Raw genomic sequence first — 22,593 nt, forward strand, 5'->3', positions numbered from 1 at the left:
TTTTGATCCTTAGACGATAGAATTTGACAAAAATCTCACAACCCGCATTTAGAAAATGTGTTTGGCTTAGAAGGTCATTTTTATATGAAAAGGTTTATTCGTTTGTCAAAAACAATTTATTTTGCGCAGATGGTTAACTCTGCCCTACATCATCTTACCATCCTGGTTAATAAATATTGATATTTATAAATTAAAAAACTCAAATATAGTTCATTTGACTATTCAAAATAATCTTTTATTTACTTTTTAGTTAAACTTTTATTAATTTTTTTTTATTTTAAAAATAATATTTATTAATTAGAATGGTAAGTGTTTATTTGACTATGCAAAATAATTTTTATTCATTAATTTTTCCAATTTTTTTTATTTTTATATTATAAATTGATTTATCTGACCACTATACTATTATAAATTAATATATATATATATATATATATTAATTTAAAATAAAATCAACAATTTTGTAAAAATATTTTACCAAACAACTTTAAGTAGATTTTAAAGTAAAAATAATGAAATTTACCAAACAAATTGAGCTAAATTTTAAAGCTCTTCTTGCTTTTTTTTTTTTTAATTAACTTTAACTTAAAGTAACTTATATGTGAAAGAAAAGCTGGACCAAATAACCCTAACTCTATACTCCAAGTTAGCAAGTTATGAACTCTATGCCAATTGCAATATTCTTTTGAAGCACCAAATCATAAAATATGTGTATTTACCATCCTCATTAATAAAAATATACTTTTACAAAATAAAAAAAATTCAAATATAGTTTATTTGACTATTGAAAATACAATTTTATTTAGTTTTGAATGAAAATTTTATTAATTTATAAAAAAATAATTTTTTACATAATTATTTATTTGACTATTCAAAATAATTTTTTATTATTAATTTATACAAAGTTGTTATGATTTTTTACATAAATATTTTTTCTCAAGTCTTATTTATTTATATATTTTTCAATTCTGCTTATAATAATATATTTGTATAAATATTATATTAATAGACTTAAAATTAATATTTCTTTTTCAACTAATATTTACCTTTCTCTCTCTCATCAACATGCACGCACGCTCACACGTATTTAAATATTCTCTTTGTAAAACATGTCTTATAAGCTATTTTTATTTTTAAAAACTCAATTTAATAAAAAAATTGTTCTATACTATATAAGTATTATATATATATTAATACCATCAATGTAAATACTACATTGATAGCATTAAATACTACATTGAATTTGAGAACTTTTTTATCAAGCTAAATTTCTTATATATATGTTTACCGATTTACGTATATTATATGAAAATACATCTGACATTTTTAATATAAATTTTACAAATTAATTTGAATTAAATAAAAAATTATGTTAATGATGACAACAACAAGGCGATGACAGTATTAAGAGAGAAAAATTAGGCAAAATATCTTATTAATGTAAGTCACCTTCAATTTGGTCCTTAAAGGTTAATAAATTTAAAAAAAAAACTCTCTGAAAATAACTTTCGTCTTTCACATTGTCCTTGTTTTAGATAGATTCCTACATGTTATCATTAAAATGCAATTGTATTTTTAGAAGTTTTCTTATTTAATTTATTAACAGTCAGGAATCAAATTGAAAGTAACATACACTTTTATAGACCAAACAGAGTAACTAACGCCTTTCGTTACACATTAAAAAAAAATTCTAATCTCAAATAATGGAATAGTTTTTTAGAGATTTTTTATAAAAAAGGTAAAAACTAATTTATAATTATTTACAATCATAAAAATCACTTTTTTATATAAAAAAAACATTGTTTTAGCAAAAAACTATTTAAAATAGCTCCTGGTTTTAATAAAACTTTAGATCCTTTTCATTTTCTAATTATTTTAAAATGTTGAAATAAACACACACAAAACCTTAAAAGTGATAACTGTTTTTATAAAAAAATTATTTTTTATGAAAAACTATAACAAACGGGCATGAACCGGCTGGTTCACTTGAATCATATAAGGAAATGGATTTGACATATTCAATCCTTCACGCATTCATTAATTGGTATCACTGGATGAAAACACGATAATTCAAATCTTAGATAAATCCATCATGAATGCGTTAAATCCATGAACACAGGAAATATATTTTTTTTAAACAAAGAAACTCATAATTTCATTTAGGATAGTTTGAAGAACAAATGTCCAAATACAATGAAAATTATGAGAGCTAACATGAGATCTTGATGCTCTTATTATTTTATAAGCTATAAAATTGACTTACTTCTTAACTAAACTCAAACTAGAGTTTGACATATAATAAAGATTTGCCCTAAATTTGGCTAATTTACCATGGAAATCATTTAAGCCTCTGAATTAATTAAATCCATCGTGACTTTGATTAAAAATTAATTAAACACAGGAAATTAATTAATTAATTCCATGAAAACAAGGTTCAGTAAGGCTGACTCACGACCACAGTAAATTAATTAAACTGGGTTCCAAAAGAAATTGAAAAAACCTCTCAGCTCTAGCTAGCCTTTCTCTTTAGCTCGTCTGATTTTGATGCATCTGATGACAATGACTTCGATGGAGTGCCAAACCTGCAACAATGACGGATATATAAGGTGAAAAAAATCAAGTCATCAACCCATTAAGCGTGTAAATTAATTTGTCCATAAAAATAGAACCATAAATGTACAAGTACAGTTGGTAATAAAGCGAAGAGCCATTGAGAATTTGTAGATAGCACATTGTTGGAAATAAGTTGTAAGTAAAATAATATAACTGTTTTTATTGCGTGTTCGAAGGATATATATATATGGTGAAGGCAATAATAATATATATGTCTTATAATTAGGTACTTAGAGAAGAAGATCTTAGGAGTCGGGCATTGTGGTCTATGAAACATCAATGCGGATACGTGGACACCTATAATGTCCAACATATAAAATGTAGTACGGATATCGTGTCGGTGTCGGACACTGATACGGACGCGTGTCGGATACCGAACACGACAAGGAGCTGGAGTGTCTGTGCTTTATAGATTGTGGTTCTCTTGCTCGGATAAGTACAGAGGAATGCTGAAGCACTTGGCCCAGAGAATCTTCTTCTCAGCATCAGAAAGCTGTGAAGGGTTAGGCTCTTCAAGGGAATGATCCATGCCTTCGCTGGTGATACTAGACATTGCCGTTGTGAAGACAAAACCACACATACCAGAAAAGATTAGAGTGAGTAACGAACAAGTACAAGTTAGTAGAATATATAGGACAAGTTTAAATGGTATATATAACAATATTTTTTTAAGCTGATTTCTACATGACATGTATTAGCTTTTTTATATAAATTAAGAAAAGTGATTATGGTATATATTCGTGGTCAATACTTTTGTTTAGACAATTAAATAAATTATAAAAAATGAATAATATAATTTAAAAAATAAAAAAAAAATAGTTAAGTAAACTAATTAATAAAGTCAAAGAAACAAAAATCTTTTTGTCATTTATTGTGATTTGACCTAATTTAAAATTCCAAAATATATTTTTGTTTCAATTCTCTCACACTTCCATCCATTCTCATAATATAAAAGGACGAATCCAAAATTTATTAAAATTAGGGTTGAATGTTTTTCTTTCTTTTGTAAATTTTTAAATATCTAACTTTTAATAAATAATAATTTTTAAAAAATATTTACTATTCTGTTTTCTGCTATTGTAATGTGTGCTGTGATGTTTTTTTTTTTTTATCTTCATGCAGTCTCTGTTGCAAGTTGACCATGCTACTTTTCCTTCTTTTTTCATTACTAAAAAATTATTTAATTGCATTATTTTGAATTTTTAATAAATAATTATGATTATAATTGTGAATCATATTTTTAAATCTTAACCTGCACAAGAAAAAAAATGAACTTACCTAGACGCCACAAAGAGCCATGGAGGTTGGAGGAGGGAGAAAGGGGAGGCCGCGAAGGGGAGAGGAGGAGAGAAGGAAGGAAGAAAGAAGAGGCTGAAGAGAGGGAGGAGAAAAAAAAAAGAAGCAAGTGTGAAAAAAAGAAGGGAAAATGAAAGTGAAGACAAGTACATAATAATAATGGTTGAAAAAAATGAAAGAGGAAGCGTGCAGAGTGATGGTAAAAAAAATTACACACAGTAATTAATTAAATTTAATTTAACAAGTATTTAAATAAAATATCTAAAAGTAAAATAATGTAAAACTTATAAATAATCATATAAGATATTAAAATGAGATCTATAAGAAAAAAAAAATTAAGAAATTTTCAATCCTAAAAATACATTAAAGATGATATGAGATCTGAATCCAGAATCCGTCCCTTATCCAGGAGTGCGGTAAAAGCTAACAAAGAGTTACGGATTCCTATGGGATTGAGTGAGAACCTGACAACAACAACTTATCCTTTTATAATTCTGGTCGAAACAAAGCGGTGCGAGAAGAGCACCAGAACAGAGTTTGATTTCATTCTTGTTTGATTGGCAACTTGTGTTGTTCCCAATCCAAGAGTTATGGGATTGGCCTCTGTTGTCCACAACGGCGTCCGAATTCCATTCAACTTGGAGCACATTCACACTCCTCCTTTCAGATGCTCTGCACTTCACCACCCCATCTCTTCCTTTTGCTCAGGTACCTTCTGTTCCTTCTCTCTCTCTCTTCAACCCAAACATGTCACTAATAAATGTAAAAGGGTTTTCTTTGTGTGTGTGGCAGTGTACCATTATCGTCCTCCTCACCGCTTCCCACTTCTGTGCTCCAGACGAATTGGCCACCACAATTATGCCTCAGGTGAATACCCCATCTTTCAAAACAACCAAATTTTTTGCTTTTTTTTTTTTTACTTCCTCTTGTACCCACCTTGTTCAAAATCTTAATTTGTGATTCGAACCCGTGACCTCTTTCCCCTTCCCTTCTTTCTTGTATTATATATATAATCTCTCTCTCAATTCAATGTGCAGAAGTAAAGAGGATTAGTGCTCAACAAAATGATGACATAGGCAAAGTTGAGAAATCTCCCACTCAGGAATCTCTGGCAAATGAAGATTACAGTTCCTCCGTTAGAACTGTAGCATTATGGGTGAGTATATCTCTGCTAACTAGGCTTTTACATTTTCTTTGGTTGTTTGGAATTTAGAATTACATTGGTTTTTGGTTATGGTTTCTTATAGGTGTGCACTGCAGTGGCATTTGGTGTTGGTTTGGGTTTTAAGGAGGGTTTTGACAAGGCATCCGAATTCTTTGCTGGGTATGCCGAATAACTTAATTTCGTTATCAACTAGAAAGTTGGTCCAATTTTACAGTGCTGGAATAATTAATGTTCTGAATGAGTCAAAGTTGATATTGTGCAAAGTTTCTTTTAGCTTACTTTTAGAGTGTTACATATGCCATCATCTCTCTCTCTCTCTCTCTGTTCTGCCTTTGCTGCTCCTCTATATATGGCCTTAGAATAGTATATCTCCTAGAGATTGATCAAACACCACGTGGTTGAAATTATAGCGTATTGGACGTTTATTTTGGGATTCACGAATACTTTATAGTTTGAACTATGATGGCACACCATCATAGTTCTCTCTGCTTTGGTTTCGACTTTCTTGAGCTTTGTACTGACTGTGATGTTGACCTTTGACTTTTATGTACTTCTTAGGTATATATTGGAGCAAAGTCTTTCTGTAGATAATCTCTTTGTCTTTGTTCTAATATTCAATTACTTCAAAGTGCCAGTTGCATATCAGGTGATGTATAAAACTTGTCATGCGTAAACTGAGCAATTTCTACTTTATGTTTTAACAATGTATCTATTCTGAACTTGTTAATAATGTTTTAACAAAGTTTTCATTTACTTATTGAACTTACAGAATCGTGTGCTTTCCTATGGTATTGCTGGTGCAGTTGTATTTCGCCTGACATTAATACTTATTGGAACAGCCACCCTGCAGGTGTGTTTCATAATGAAGATATATTTCTTTCCGTATTTTACTTTTTTTCTGGTAAGTTTTATACTTTTTTACTGATCATCTTGTTTATTATGATGATGTTTAGAGATTTGAGGCAGTCAACCTTCTCTTGGCTGCAATTTTACTCTTCTCATCATTTAAGGTGAAGATTCACAATTTCCAATATTTACATTCCTCATATTGGTTGATACAACACCACCCATGTTCATGTTTGTCAAGGAAACAAGATCCTTAGTTAAAAGCTTAACATATTAGGTGGAACCACATGGATATTTATATACTTAACATCGTCATCATGCTAATTTGTGCTCAAAGCAGGATAATGAATATGCCCATTTTATTACCATTGAAATTCAGTTTAATTATGAAGGAATGATAGTCACGAGGATCAAACTCTTGACTACCTAGTCAAAGAGGCTTATATATGATATCAACAATGAATCATCTAAAAGATTAAAATTTTAGATGGAAACACCTGAATGGTTTTATCTCCCTAACAACATATTAGGAGGTTCATACTTCTTGTTGTGGTATTCACAGTTCTATGGACTGGTTTTAATTACAGCATGTTTATTGTTTTATGAATAGCTATTTGCCAGTGAAGAAGATGAGTCTGACTTATCTGATAACTTTGTGGTGAAGACATGTCAGAAATTTATCCCTGTAACAAGTAATATTCTCTAAGCATGACTATTTATTTCTCTTTTCCTAGTTGAAGATTTGCTGTTGATTTCTTGGGTATTCTGAAATTGAATTTTGATTCTTACTTTCTGATACAATCACAAGAATTGGTAGAAAACTTAATCTGAATTTGTTAAATTTCAAATGAATGCTTAAGTAGAAATGGCTGAATCAAAGCTTACTTGATTGATGGTTTAGGAAACTTCAGTGTTTCCATTTCTTATGGAATTACCTGTGTGTGTGTGTGTGTGTCCATATAAGTGCAATTCATGTTGTTTGGTACATGCAAAGAATAATTTTGACTTCACAGTTTTCTGTCATAGAATTGTGGATATAGACATATCCTATTGCATCTTTGTTCTGGTATAAGCTGGAATATTTTTATATTGGGTTGATCCAATGTTCCTTTTTGAAATGTTTGATTAGCATAAATAGATAGACACAGGCGTAGATACATGGCTCCACATATGCTAATGCTATGATGGGTGACTGCAGGCAGGGGCAAAATATATGTTGGCATATGCATTTCACTTCGCATGCCATTGTTTTTGCGCTGATTCAAGATGTACTATGTTGTTATCTTATCGTCCAAAATCTTACTTCTGACAAAATTATTGCAGCGTATTATGATGGAAATCGATTCATAACAAATCTGGATGGGGTGTGGAAGGTAAGCTGTTGACGAGTGTCTGCATGGATTAAAATTACTTCCTTATTGTCTTTATTTTGATCAGTTATCTTTTCCCAGCATGAATGCATTGAACTTTTTATTAGATTATCATTATTCTTTCATTTTCAATAAAAAAGATCTTTTTTATGAATTAAAATTAATTTCAACTTGATTTCTAACAGGGATCAAACATTTTGGGCAGGCCACCCCTTTGCTTCTTACTGTAGCTGTTATCGAGCTCAGTGACATTGCATTTGCGGTAGGTTTCTCATCCATCCATTTCATGTGGAATTTCTAGTTAATTTGACATTGTATTATTGACTCAATTTTTTTTTATAGGTTGACTCAATACCTGCAGTTTTTGGTGTAACACGGGATCCATTTGTAGTCTTTACGTCTAATCTTTTTGCCATTTTGGGTTAGTTAACTTGCTTCTGTTCCCCTTGTGTATATCTGAACTTGTTTTCTATAATGTTTTGGAATTGGGATTTGTGTTCCTTAAGTGTACTTGATTGATGCCTGGAAAGCTTACCAACTACAATTCTGGTTTCGAGGGTAGTTCATCTATTTGCTTGTGGAACGTATTGAAATAAATAATTTTATAACAGAGAATTCGTTGCACAGAAGTGGTTATTTTGTAACTTTATTTCTCTACTTTGCTGCCTTGTGGAGGTGGAGACGCAGTTGTGTTCATTCGTGTCATAATCTCAGATCAGATGTGTATCTGTCAAACAATTATTGATGCTTTTCCTCATAAATTTATTTGTATTTAACCATCTGTTATTTGTCAAATGTAGGTTTAAGGTCACTTTTCTTAATAATTTCTGAGGGTATGTCAGAGTTGAAGTACTTACAGGTAAATGTTGACTTGGTTTGTTTTGATATACCTTGGTTGTTGCATAATTTTCTGTTGTTTACACGTCTATCCTTTAACATAACAATGCGTATTACTTTTGGGACTTGAACTATGATTCTGATATCCCTTCAAAATTGTTGTTCTGTCAAAGGTTTTGGTTCAAAGCTTGCCACTTTATCAGTTTATCCTAAATAGTGGTAGAAAAAAAAACTAATGCTCTTTTTGTCAGAAGCAGAATTTTGGTCTGACTGGGAAACATAAACTTTAGAAAGACATGTGTGGCTTCTGTTCCTTTGTCAATGTAGGATCTCACTGCATTTTGACAATTTTCATTTTGGTAATAAAGGAATGACTTAGTGATGTAGGACAGGAACCAAGAGTTATGCATAAGTTCAAGTGCTTACATTAATGGTTTATTTGTAGTCCCAACACCCTAAGAAGATAATTCAAAACAGAATGAAATTCTAAATAACAATTAACGATAAATAATCCCAAATTGAAACCTTAATTTCCTAAACAAAATAGCCAAAGCCAGTAACAGTTGACACTTGACATTAACATCTATTAGTATTAATTTCAGCTTAATGTTCACTTTAGCAAAAAAACCGTTGAGTATTGACCCCAGATGGAGCAATGCATTTGTAGGACACTAAATACTTTTTTATACAGCTGAAGTGGGAGTTGTATTTTGATTGCACATCTACATCTTAATGCAGCATTATTTGTTTAATTCCTTTTCATAAACCAAATTACTGGTGGTCCATTCGACACTCATCATTTGGAATCTCAAATTTATGGTTGTTCTGTCAAAGGTTTATGTGTTAATTGGTTTGAATTATGACTATTAGTATGTTCTATGTAATAAACTTCAAGTGTTTTATACTAAAACTTCATCTAAGGGCGTCCCTATAATCTCTTTGGATTTAAGGATAAAAAATAACATGTAACCCTCCATTAGCTATGGTAGTAGAATTACTCTTGATTTTTTTTTAAGAATAATTGATTTGCATAAGTTGGAGAAGTAAGACTGTACATCTACCCTCCCCAGACCTCACTACGTAGGAGCCTTGCAAACTAACTTCTCCTTTTAAATTTCTTTGCACAAGCTGTTTACTCGTGCCTCCGCCCTCGTTATTGATATCCATTTTTTCGGTTTTGTTTAGCCGTCCATTGCTATCGTTCTGGGATTTGTTGGGGTTAAGATGATCCTCGACTATTTTGGTGAGTATACATTGCCTCTCCACTTAACAATTTATACAAAAAAATTGCTGTAATTGATTTTTCACATCTCCTCATTCATGCCTTCAGGATTCCATGTCTCAACGGAGGCATCTCTTGCTTTTGTAGCCTCAAGTCTTACCATTGGAGTGGTATTAAGTCTGGCTAACAAGTCTGATTAGCTTAGAAACTCAATTCCAACTCATCATGAATTGAGCTCTATATGATTAGCTTAAATTTCATCATCCTCTCTACCCCTACACACCCCCTCCTCCCCAAAACAATAAAAAACCCATGTTTTCTTCTTTTATGTTGAAAACCCTGTAGTGAGAATGATTTGTTTAATACATTGGTGTCAATTGCCCATAGAGGAATAATTTGTAGCCTGTACTATAGCTTAAGTTGATGTTCAATGCTAAAATATGGTATCTGTTGTAATGTTCACTTCACATAATGGTCCAACATTAATTTTATTTTATTATAGAACAAACAAGTCCTAAATTGTCAGTTAAAATATTTTTATTTATTTAAAACTTTTCATTTTTATGGATTTACAGAAATTCACACAAAAATAATGGGTTGAAAAATGTGTTGCCATTATTTTAATGAATAAAAGTATTTGTTTCTGATCTTTCTTTAATAGAAGATTCTAGTATCTGGTTTTGTTAGGTAAACAAGTGGAAATTTACCAACAAAATTTTATTTTCTTCTCTTTCAAAGTAGCAAAAGGCAAAGCTATCGGCATCGCTGATGAGTGATGATGGAAAATGCAACACTATAGGATCATTTTCATCGGTGATAATAACTTGATAAACGACTCCAAACAACGATTATTTTTTTTTGTTGCTTATTGCTTATTAATTAGTACTTAATAGTTCTAAATGTAGAACTTCTCTCTTTAATCACATCACAAGAATTAAAATTCTTAATTAATTTAATTTGTGACATTAATTTTATCAACAATTTGTATTTTTTTTATAAAAAAATAATGGGACTGCATTCTTTTAACTCCTTTCCACTATTCATAAAAAAAAACTGATTTCCACTTAATTAATTAATATATTTCACTTAATTAATAATTTTTTGCATTCTGTACAAAATTACGTAGTGAATGAGACATTTTGACTAGTGATCTTTCTTATTCCTGTGAGAGAAACAGAACCCAAAAAATTAATTTAAAGAGTTCTTATAAAAAATTATCAAGACAAATTTCTCAGGATCATTAACCCTCAAATTAACCCACTTTAATAATGTAATTGACTAAGATATACTAGTTCCTTAACTTTAAGCTAACTGCAAAGTACAAACTAACCGATTTTAATAATGTAATTGACTAAGATATAGTTCCTTTAAGCTACTACTTTAAAATTGCTCTAAAAGGTTAAGTTGCTTGAATGTAGACAGGATTTTGATTAAGATTCAGATTCAGATACCTGTCCAAGTCCACGCAACTGTGTACGAAAATTCTTCATTTTCTAATTGGTTTGTGCCAAGCATCGTGTTTGGTTGAAGTTTAGGCCCAGTTTGGTTTTTTTTTTTTTTGGTTTTTTGTTGAGTAATTTAAAGTTATTTTGAAATATCAATTAACCTGCTTTAACTCAAACACATAATAAATCATTTTGTGAGAAAATAATTGTTTTTTTAGTACAATAATTTATTTAAATAAAAAGTAATTATTGTTCTAAAATTTAACCATTAAAAGGACTTTTGTGATTGGAAATTTGAAACTACGTAATTTAAGTTTTTGAGTTGTTTTGTGAAACATTTTGTTCTACATATATGCAAACGTTTGGTATCACATTCAAATAATATGAATTTATACCATGAGCTAATTAAACAGTTTCTATTCAACAACAAAAAAGAGAGTTAAAAGTGTCTTATAAAGAATGCATCAAATACTACCTAATTAGTATTTTTAAATGAAATATTTATGATTTTTTCGAAAACTTTTATGTTTCTTCAATAATAATTTTTTGGCAACAAAGTCAAAGTTATACACTATATATGACTTTTATGTTTAACAATATATTTTTTCTATGAATAATTATAAACCTTTTTGTACTACCAAAACATATTAAATTCTAAATAAGAAATTTAGTATTGAGAAATTTTTTTAAATTTATCCTAAAAGTATGAGATAATGATAAAATGATATATAAAATATGAAAAATTTAAATTTAATCATTAAATATTTAAAAAGTGTAATAAATTAATATTATAAACAATTTAATAACAAATTAATCTCATGACTTATAATTTAATCTCAAATTAATCCTAAAAATATAATTTATTATTAAATTAATATTTAAATATTAAATCACAAAATAATCTAATAAATTTAATTTAAAACCTGTTTATTGTAATTTCTGCACATTAAAAAAACTAAATCTATATTTTCATCAGTTTTGGGAACAAATTCTCAGAAGATTTTCTCAGATGGTAAGTTATGTCATGGCTGACGATGGGACATGCGGTTAGAGGTCTATAAAAGGGGCCACGAAACTCATCTGAACTTAGACACCATTCTGATTTTGTCCATCCAAACCTTAAAAAGATTCAGTGAAGAACAACGTTAATGGCATCTCTGTATGAAAAAAATCTTCATTTTCTACTCAGTCTCTGTTTCTTTTTTATTCCAACACTTTCATCTTCTCTAACACTCTCTCTTTGTAACTGACACAGTGGTGTGCAAGCAGTTCATCCTCCTCCATTAACATCCACCTCCGACCCACCTCCTCTTTTTGATGGCACCACCAGGTTAATTCCTCTTCACACTCCAAAATTCACCTCCTTTTTCCATGGAAGTTTCAACTTTTCACATGACCATGTTCTTATTTTTTTTACTATTTATTGATTTAGGTTGTACATCAGTTATTCTTGCCCCTATGCACAACGTGTATGGATCGCTCGGAACTTCAAGGTTGTTTCTTCGTTCTGTCCTCTTTCTAGAATAATCTATTCATATATTCGATTCCAATTTCCATGGCTTTATTTTATTCGCCTTGCTTTTTAGTTATGATGTTAAATATTCTATTATTGCCTTTTTTTAATTGTTAGTCCTAAGTGTCTGTTTGTTGTGTTTTCTTTAATTTATTCTTTCTGTCACTGTTATTTCTCATCATGTTAATTAAAAACTACAGGGACTAAAAGACAAGATCAATTTGGTCCCTATAAACCTTCAAGACAGGCCAGCTTGGTATAAGGAGAAAGTCTACCCTGAAAATAAGGTCAGTAACTTAGGCAACAGAGGGTAATAAGGCTATGTTTGGATTAAAGTTTGGAAAGTACGTTTATGAATTCCAATCCACCAAATGAAGAAGGAAAATATTCTTGTTGCTTCCAAAGTAAAAGTAATTTTGAGCTCTCCCAACTTCAATCCGAATATGCACTGAATTGGTTGTTGCTATGTGACTTGACTGAGATAATTTGATTCAGCCAGTTGATAAGTGACTTTGTTCCCCTAAAATATGTATATAGGTGCCATCCTTGGAGCACAATGGCAAGGTGTTGGGAGAAAGTCTTGATTTGATCAAATATGTAGATGAAAACTTTGAAGGGACACCTTTGTTTCCCAGAGTAAGAACTAAGACTGCACATTATCTTTTTGCCCTTCATGGCTTCTCATCTCTTTTCAATTGTTGGAGTGAATTAATGATGTTATGCTGAAAATTTTTTAGGATCCTGCCAAGAAAGAGTTCGGAGAGCAATTGATATCCCATGTTGATACATTCAGCAGAGACCTGTTCGTTTCATTGAAAGGGGATGCTGTACAGCAAGCCAGTAAGCAAGATATTTAAGTTTGTAAATAGAGGAAAGTTTTTTCTCTTTTCAAATGCATAATGGTTCTTAAAATGGTAATTTAAATCAGGTCCCGCTTTTGAATACTTGGAGAATGCTCTTGGTAAATTTGATGATGGGCCATTCTTGCTTGGTCAATTCAGTTTGGTAAGTTAAAATTCAATGGTCTTCAGAAATTTTGTTTTCCTTTTAAATTCGTTGCCTTTCAGGCTGATACTAATGCTTGTCGCGATGCATCTGACAAATTAGAGTATGTGAAAATACCTTATCATATCAAGTATTATCCTCTAAGATTAGTTTTCACATTTCCTCTTTATTTCTTAGAATTCAACACCATATTTCTTTAACTTATCAGGATTTGTTTTTTCTTAATTATCCTGGATTATGACTGGTATAAATAAGGGTTACTACTATAGGTTCTATGAATATATCAAATTATCGAATATATTGATATGTCGTAATAAATCTTAGTTAATATCAGTGTAGTATTTGTTTTATTCTCTTCATCTATCTAAAACCCAAAATTTTTAAAGTAGTCAAGATTTGATTCAAAAGTAGTATACTGGTATAGTATTTGATAATATCAATGTCTATAGTTTTTCTTTCATACAATTTGTAAATGCTTGTCAATTGTGATGATCAGGTGGATATTGCCTATATTCCATTTGCTGAAAGATTCCAAATTGTCTTTGCTGAGGTGTTCAAACATGACATCACAGAAGGAAGGCCTAAACTTGCAACATGGTTTGAGGTACACTAAAATCAATTGTGTAAAATTTCTTCCCTTTTTATGGAAATGACACTTAATTTATATGATGATGAAATTCATCATAATCATTGTTGAGAAAAGTTATAATATATAACTGGGAGACAATCCTCACTCTATGAGTTAACTTTTAGGATTGAGTTAGGTCCAAACTCAAATTCTAAGATGGTATCAGAGCCTATCCTAGATCTACAGATTAAATGAGTCGCCCACCATGTCATCATGCACCGAGTCCAATAGTGCTGGGTGTGAGGGGTGTGTTGAGAAAAGTAATCCATACCTCATGAGCTAACTTTTGGGGTTGAATTAGGTTCAAACTCACATTTTAAGAATCATCAATATGAACTTTAAGCAAATTTCTTCATTTGCTTCAAAATTTCTAACAGATTGTTTTATTTGAACTTGGCCCTCAATGTCATGCCTTTGATAGGAATCCTAACTACTAACCCTTCAGATATGCTGGTTACAAAAGAGATCTTCATTTGTAAATGAAAATGTTTCTTTTACAGGAGTTGAATAAGCTAAATGCTTATACCGAGACAAGAGTCGATCCTCAGGAAATCGTTGATCTTTTCAAGAAACGTTTCCTGGTAATAATATATTAACGAATCCCTTAACTATTGATTTTGAAGATTGTGATTGGTTTCTTACTAATAATCTCTTTGCTACTTCCTTTGCATTTCTACTCTGCAGTCTCAACAGTGAAACGTTGTATTGCTGCAGGCTTCCTCTAAGATGTAGACTGAGCCAATAAAGCGTCCTTTCATTCAATGGATGGGATGCATCTACAGTCAAATAGAAGTTGTGTTTATCTGCTAGAGTCGTAGGATAGTTTGAAGTCATAATCATGTTCATTTTTCAGCTTGTTTTGTTTGATGTAATAATAATGTTTATGTACCAGTTTGTGATCACTGATCAATATGGTGTAATTTATCCTATAATTTATCCTACTTGTGTAGTTGTGTTATATCTCAAGTGTCTGTCAACAAAGGTTTATTGCATGAAAGTTATACATGGTTAATAATATATCACTTCACTAACACGTTGATTGATTAATTACAACTGAAGAGCAGTGCTTCACTAATATTACTACTATGTAAATGCGTGAAAGATTTTGTAGAACTAAATACACAATGCTTCATATTTCAATGATTTACTTGTCATTTTTCAAATTTCAAATTCCAAGACTATAGGGACTAATGAGTATGCATCAAAAGATAAACTTGTGAGAAAACAATTGTCTTTTTGTAATTTTTTAAATGAATAATAATTTTTTTTAAATATTTTTAAGACAAAATAGTAAATTAGTGCTAGTTTTGCTTCTATTTTAAATTTTGACATGGTTTTCGCATGGATTTGTATGGAGAACAAAATATCAAATATGCATATAGAATGTTTGAATTTACCATTAAATACATGAATCAATCAATCTAAGATATGAATCAATCAATCTAAAATTATTTTAACTTAATAAGTAACTCAAATTTGAGTCTTAAATATATAATTATATTAAATATTACTTATAATTTATAGTGCAAATTTTTGGTATCACATTTTATATGAATTTATGAGTTTAATATTTATGCACTAACAATGTAAAATAACTTTTGACTGTCATCTAATCATAAATTAATATTTAAATTATTTTAACATTGAATAAACTTATCATATTTGATGAGTTATGAATGAATGATTATATAAATTTTTTTACACTATCAGTGTATAATACTTTTTCTCCAAATTTATACCTAGTCGTATCAATTAATTTTCTTACACAATTAAGAAAAGTATCTTAAAAAGAATTCATTAAATACAAATTATTATTAGCATTTTGTATGAAATATTTTTAATTTTTTGGATAGCTTTTTTTTTCAATAATAAATTTTACTTTCGTGTGGCGGTGTGTGTAAAATATTTGGCAACAAAGCCGAAGTTACACACTCTAATGTCTAATGTATGATTTTTTATATATTTAATTATAAAAATATTGATTTATTTTACTTTTTCTGAAAATGTATAAAAAATGATAAAATAATTGATTTTTTTTTAATATTTCTTACAAATACTTATTTATGAAAAATAACTTTTGTACCAATTTAATTCTATAAATATGAAATTTTTGTTTAAATAAGTTACTAGTCTCTAAAATATCATTATCTTTGTATTTTATACCTTAAAATTTTGTTTCATTTATTTTTTTTAAATCTTTTATTAACTTAAAACCATGTATTTTTGTGTGTAATTATTAGAGATTAAAATTTAATAATTTTTTTTAGAAATTAAAAAATTAATATGTCAAATTCTCAAATAATCAAATACAAGGTGATATCACAAGTGGAATAACTCAATTGGTTAGAACGTATGAGTGTTAACCTTAGGTTGGAGGTTCAAGACCTCCTTCTAGCGATTTTGATTTTGCCCCCTCAAAAAAATGGTGATGTTACATCTGGCACCTGTATGACTTTGAAGTTTATATACACCTCATTTTTGTTTACCATTGTTAGGTCATGAATGCTCTCACAAATAAAATTATTCACTCCCACAAAGGATCGTGAGAACACACACAAAGATTACACCGTATAAAAAATAATGACAAACACGAGAATTTAACGTGGTTCGACACCTCTTGCATACGTCTACGAAACCGTCTCAAAAAGTATTTTACCATCACAAGAATAATTACAAGATTGTAACCCTCCCCAAATAGTGTATCACTCTACAAATTCGAGTACCCCACTCAATGGTTTCAAGAAATGATAACACTCTCATACAAATACACTTTTCTCTCAACAAAGTGACTTTGGTTCACAATCTCTCTTCTCACACACTCTCTCTTCATGTGTTGTTGTTTCTCCACTAATTCTCTTCTCTATTTATAGTGAAGATTGCCACCAATTATAATAAACAAACTCTCTTGAAAGTTGAAACAAAAATAACTTTCAATGCATCCATTCAACTAAGGTTCATTTAGTAAAATACAATCTTCCACTTTGCATTAAAGCCACCTAAACCTTAGTGATAAAAATTCAATTTCCAATATGCATTCACCTTATCTTTTGGCTTGAAACTTTACAATTAAGCCAAACTCGCTTGATCATGGACACCATTCTGATTTTGTCCATCATCCAGTCCTTCAGATTCTTTGAAGAACAATGTTAATGGCAACTATGTATAAAAAATTCTTCATTTTCTAAATTCTACTTTGTTACTTCTTAATTTCAAGTTTTCAACACTATCCTCGTCTCTAATGCTCTTTCTTTGTAATTAACATAATGGCATGCAAGCGGTTCGTCCTCCTCCATTAACGTCCACCTCGAACCCACCACCACTTTTTTATGGCACCACCATGTTAATTCCTTCTCACACTCCAAAGTTCACCTTCTTTTCTATGGTTTTGCTTCAATTTTCATATGCCCATGTCCTTATCTTTTTACTATTTACTTAGATTGTACTCATAAAATCGAATGGAAGCATGAAGAAAATGAGCACAAGTACAAAAGAGTTATGTGGGAAAGAAGAAAAGGAAGTTGGAATAAAAAAACAACTTCAATGAATTATTGCTTCTGTCTAGTTTAGATGTTAGTACAAGCTTTTATACATAAAGAAAGTTAGTTACAAGTCTAACTAACTACTAACAATCATAACCAACTATCTACTACTTTCTAACCATTAATGATTGGCTTCTAACATAGCTAATACGTACATCGGTTATTCTTGTCCCTATGTACAATGTGTATGGATAACTAGGAATTACAAGGTTTTCTCTTCATTCTGTCCTCCTTGTAGAATAATTTATTTTGCACACAATTTAATGATAAATTGGTTCCTAAACTTTATCGTTTAATGTCAAATTGGTCATTGAAAAGTACAACTTATTATCAAAATTGGTTTTGAACATTACAATTCAATAATAAAATGATCTTATAAACTTAATGGTTAGACTAATTAGTCGCAATTTTTGCACATTTAGGGACTAAGTTTGTATTTTACATTTTTCGAGATGAATTTGTCACCGCATCACACTTTCAGGGTGAATTTGACTATTTACCCTTTTATTTAATTTTTATTTACCAAGTTCTAAGTGTTTTCTTCTTGTGATTTCTTATAATTTTATGAGTTTAATTTTTACACTATCAACATGAAAAATATTGTCAGCCAATAAAAATTATTGTTAGAATGACTTTTAAAGTAATCACATGACGTAATTGAATGATAGTGGAAAAACCCTATAGATTATACATAGGTAGATAGACTATTTACCCTTATATAATCTTCTTTCTGTCATTGTTATTTCTCGAATTGGTAATTAAAAATACAGGGGCTACAAGACAAGATGAAATTGGTCCCTATTGATCTTCAAAACAGGCCAGCTTGGTATAAGGAGAAAGTCTACCCTGAAAATAAGGTGAGTAACTTGGCAATTGAGGTTAATAAATTGTTGACTACTTTGCTAATTTGATAGATACGTTGACAGAGCTAATTTGATTCAGACAATATTTTTTTCTTTTACAATGACGACAGTGAGATTTGAATTTAGTGTAGAAAAAAAAGTGTTCAAAAACACACATTACAGAATAAAATGATCTATTTTATATTTAAATTATATTATAAACAGATGACATATTAAAAAGTGTACCTATTGATGAGCTCTTGAAGTATAAAAAATCTTCAATAGTGTGAAGATTCCACGTGTATGCACATCGAGACTGACCTCTATTCGTCAACAACTTTAACAAGTGGAAAAATAAGCATAGAGAAGTGATTTTTTGGGATTGCATTCAACATGCAGCCTAAGGCTCTATTTATAGCACGCTAAGGATACCAAATTTCTGATCAAATCAAAATCATTATTGATAGTATCCTTTTTTAAGCTATATTATTTCTTGTTACCTTTTATTGCTAACCATTTAGCAATTAAAATTGAAATAATAATTGACCAAGTCAAACTTGTATTTAGCCACCTTTTCAACTCAAATTCCAAATACAAAATCATACATGTTTGTTTCTCTTCTTTCACCAAATCTTTCATATTATTTATATTTTCAATGCTAGCAAAAATATAATAATATTCCACCTTTTTGAAATCAATTAATCATTTGATCATATTAAATTCTCTAATTTAATTAATCATCAAATATTAAAATAATTTCTTTAACAGAGATTAGAACACTCGTTTGTGTGTGACCACATAGGTTCAATACTAAGTCAGTAATATATTAATCAAATTAATATACTAATCAAGGTAGGCATCTAGCAACACTCCTTAACGTCCGGATAGCATGAAGTAACATTTCACTTTCAAGAACCATTAGAAGAGTAGTGTAATAATTTCTTCCATCTTTACAGCTCTGGGTTAACGCTAGAGCATGATATTACTGTCAAGCCCTTTTGAGTTAACTCATAATGACTTAAGAAACTCATTTCTTCTTTCATTTAATTTTTCTGGCCAGAATATATTTTTATTCATAGAGCTCAAACTCATTACCAAGAGTTGATAGATTCCTTCTTGATTAATCATAATTTTACATGTATTTAATTATATCCAATATGCATTCAACAAGTGCTCTAAAGTATTAGGTGTCTGGAATCAAAATACAACAAATAACCTGCTAATTACTATGATAATCTCATGTCAAAGAAAGCTATTATAACTCTTCTTGAGAATTTTCTATTGCACTTTATGATAAATTTTAACCATTAAAAAATTTCAATTGAGTCAGTTCAATGATCACATCAACATGTGACTCATCTATATATGCAAATTAATAAATAAAATTTATTAATATTTATCCAATAAATACTATCACATATATATTAATCTATCCAGATTATTGATATCTTATTTACAATAATCTTATGATCAAGAACGGTTTATATTAAAATTAGAATAAACTTGTTTCTCATTATCATAATCTCTATTATATAACACGTCTTTAATTTTAATCAAGGATATTATCAAATGGACCATTTGGTCAAATAGTGAAATATGACAATAAAAATAAAATAATACTTTATTATTAAAATTAGAATTGATTACATGATGACTTGAATCATGGACATACAAATTTATTTTCAACATTTAAAATCTCATACATAGTGTTCAAATCTCCCACTAAGCCGATTTTAGTGAGTTTTTGATTCAGCCAGTTGATAACTTATTTGCTTCTGCTAAAACATATATATAGGTGCCATCCTTGGAGCACAATGGCAAAGGTATTGGGAGAAATTCTTGATTTGATCAAATATGTAGATGTCAACTTTGAAGGGACACCTTTGGTTCCCAGTGTAAGAACTGCACATTCTCTTTTTTATAGTCATGGACCCTCATCTCTTTTTCAAAAGTTGGAATGAACTAATGATGTTAAGTATAAATGATTTTAGGATCCTACCAAGAACGAGTTTGGTGAGCACTTGATATCCCATGTTGATACATTCAACAAAGACCTGAACTATTCATTGAAAGGGGATCCTGTACAGTAAGCCAGTAAGCCACATATTAATTTGAGTTTGAAAATAGAAGAAAGTATTTATTTTTCTTTTCGGGTCCTTAAGAAAATTAAAATGGTAATTTAAATCAGGTCCTTCTTTTGAATACTTGGAGAATGCTCTTGGTAAATTTGATGATGGCCCATTCTTGCTTGGTCAATTCAGTTTGGTAAGTTGAAATCAATTCAATGATCTTCGATTTTCGTTTTCCTTTAAAATTTAATTTGCTGCCTTTCAGACTGATTACTAATGCTTGTCGTGATGCATCTAATGCGTAGGAATATATGAAAATATCTTATCATATCTTATCATTATTTATATATTTTCCTAATTAACTAGGATTATGATTATAAATAAGAGTTAGTGCTGTAAATTTATGAATACATCAAATTAATATGTTGTAATACATCTTAGTTAACATCAATTCAGAATTTCATTATCTTTTAATGTCTCTTCCTCACACTGTCTAAAACCCAAAAATTTCAACATGATGAAATAAAGTATCAGATTTGATCTAAATGTAGAATACTAGTATAATATCTGATAATATCAATGACAACTTTTTTCTTTCATATAATTTGTAAACGCTTGTGAGGATCAGGTGGATATTGCCTATATTCCATTTGTTGAAAGATATCAAGTTGTCTTTGCCGAGCTGTTCAAACGTGACATCACAGAAGGAAGGCCTAAACTTGCAACATGGATTGAGGTACACTAAAATCAGTTTTGTGTAAAATGTCTTCCATTGTTTGTGGAAATTAGGCTTTGTTCATATAAAGAATACGTCATAAGCAAAATTCTCTCCACTTGCCAAGTGTTGACAGATTGTTGCATTTGAACTTGGCACTCAATCTCGTGCCTTTGATAAGAAGCCCAACTAAGTAACTAACCCTTCAGGCACACTAGTCTTTTTTTAACCCATGGAAATCAAGATAATATCAAGAAAATTTACAATAATTCACACATCTTTCTCAACCAACTGCACTAGATTTCCTTGACATTTACGCATATACTAGTTACAAAAGAGAATTCATTTGTGAAAGAAAATGTTTCTTTTAGATGAGGTGAAGAATATTGATGCTTATACACAGACAAAAAACGATCCTCAAGAAATTACTGATAAATACAAGAAACGTTTACTGGTACCAAATATATTATGAATTTCTTACTGATTTACTATTGATTTAGAAGAATTGTGATTGGTTTCTTACTGATATCTCTTTGCATTTCTACACTGCAGTCTCAACAGTGATCCTTGGATTGTTGCAGGCTTCCTCTAAGATATATATAGACTGTACCAATAAAGAGTCATTTGCATTAATGGGATCCATCTCTTCAGTCAAATAATTATGCTCACTTTTCAGCTTGCTTTTTTGATGACATTAATTATAATGTTTATGTACTAGCTTGTGATTTCTGATCATTATGGTATAATTATCCTACCAGTACTATGTTAGGAGTATTAAGCTTTGATATCTTAAGTGTCCGTGACCTTAGACATGCCAGCAAAGCTTTATTGCATGGAAATTGTACGTACTTGGTTGTGAAAAAACGTTGTGCTGAAAGCATTTTCGAATTATTAATACATTTAACTGCAGAAGACGGGAACTTTTCAGGTACATCCAGGCCATGGAAATGAGGAGACTGTACTTTCTTCCAGAGGATTGGCCCAGAATTTGTTAACTAATATAAACATATTATTTTTTAGTACCTGAAATTTGGGGTGAATTAAATGTTGATCGCTTAAATTTTTTTTTTAAAAAATTATAGTCTCTCAAATTAAAAAAAAGAACCCGAGGGACTACAATGATTTTTTTTTATACAGGAGACTAAAAACAAATTTATTTTGAGTTTCAGGGACTAAAAATATAATTAAGCTAAATTTTCAAAGACAAAATACTATTTTCTTGAAGTTTAATAAAATTTACTCAATCTTTTAAAAAAATTACTCAACATTTCTTTTTTCTAAGAACATATTTAATCATCTAAATCAAATTATGAGACTCAAGTATTTGTTTGGATACTATTTAAATTTAATATTTGACAAAAATAATTATTAATTAGACATGCTTTCTGACAAGCTTCTTTAAATTAATTAGCGTTCTTTTCCACTAATGAATCAAAGATTAAGAAAAAAAATAATCATGAGATATAATTTAATTTGGCTTAATTATCA

General features: G+C 29.9%; 2 protein-coding genes and 1 pseudogene across 4 annotated transcripts; all 3 read left to right on the forward strand.

Annotated features, from left to right (window-relative positions):
• Positions 1–4,274: 4,274 nt before the first annotated feature.
• LOC114369375 (thylakoid membrane protein TERC, chloroplastic-like) lies at positions 4,275–9,818 on the forward strand. Of its 2 annotated transcripts, none has more exons than XM_028326596.1 (14): positions 4,275–4,617; positions 4,679–4,776; positions 4,947–5,065; positions 5,157–5,233; positions 5,633–5,720; positions 5,844–5,924; positions 6,028–6,084; positions 6,531–6,612; positions 7,244–7,293; positions 7,496–7,552; positions 7,633–7,711; positions 8,091–8,149; positions 9,313–9,370; positions 9,458–9,818. In XM_028326596.1, exons 1-14 carry the CDS (start codon positions 4,577–4,579, stop codon positions 9,547–9,549), a joined length of 1,038 nt encoding a protein of 345 aa, XP_028182397.1. In that variant the 5' UTR covers positions 4,275–4,576; the 3' UTR covers positions 9,550–9,818. The 2 variants fall into 2 exon arrangements, with proteins under 2 accessions (XP_028182397.1, XP_028182396.1); XM_028326595.1 differs by having other exon boundaries at positions 4,278–4,617; positions 4,702–4,776.
• Positions 9,819–11,794: 1,976 nt separating this feature from the next.
• LOC114369264 (glutathione S-transferase L3-like) lies at positions 11,795–14,971 on the forward strand. Of its 2 annotated transcripts, none has more exons than XM_028326458.1 (10): positions 11,795–11,953; positions 12,050–12,124; positions 12,227–12,287; positions 12,508–12,594; positions 12,845–12,943; positions 13,045–13,147; positions 13,236–13,312; positions 13,809–13,916; positions 14,441–14,521; positions 14,625–14,971. In XM_028326458.1, exons 1-10 carry the CDS (start codon positions 11,943–11,945, stop codon positions 14,634–14,636), a joined length of 714 nt encoding a protein of 237 aa, XP_028182259.1. In that variant the 5' UTR covers positions 11,795–11,942; the 3' UTR covers positions 14,637–14,971. The 2 variants fall into 2 exon arrangements, with proteins under 2 accessions (XP_028182259.1, XP_028182257.1); XM_028326456.1 differs by having other exon boundaries at positions 14,655–14,971.
• A 2,237-nt stretch (positions 14,972–17,208) lies between these two features.
• LOC114369505 lies at positions 17,209–22,039 on the forward strand (annotated as a pseudogene).
• Positions 22,040–22,593: the final 554 nt, after the last annotated feature.

Source organism: Glycine soja, chromosome 10, assembly GCF_004193775.1.
Source record: "Glycine soja cultivar W05 chromosome 10, ASM419377v2, whole genome shotgun sequence".
NCBI classification, from domain to species: domain Eukaryota; kingdom Viridiplantae; phylum Streptophyta; class Magnoliopsida; order Fabales; family Fabaceae; genus Glycine; species Glycine soja.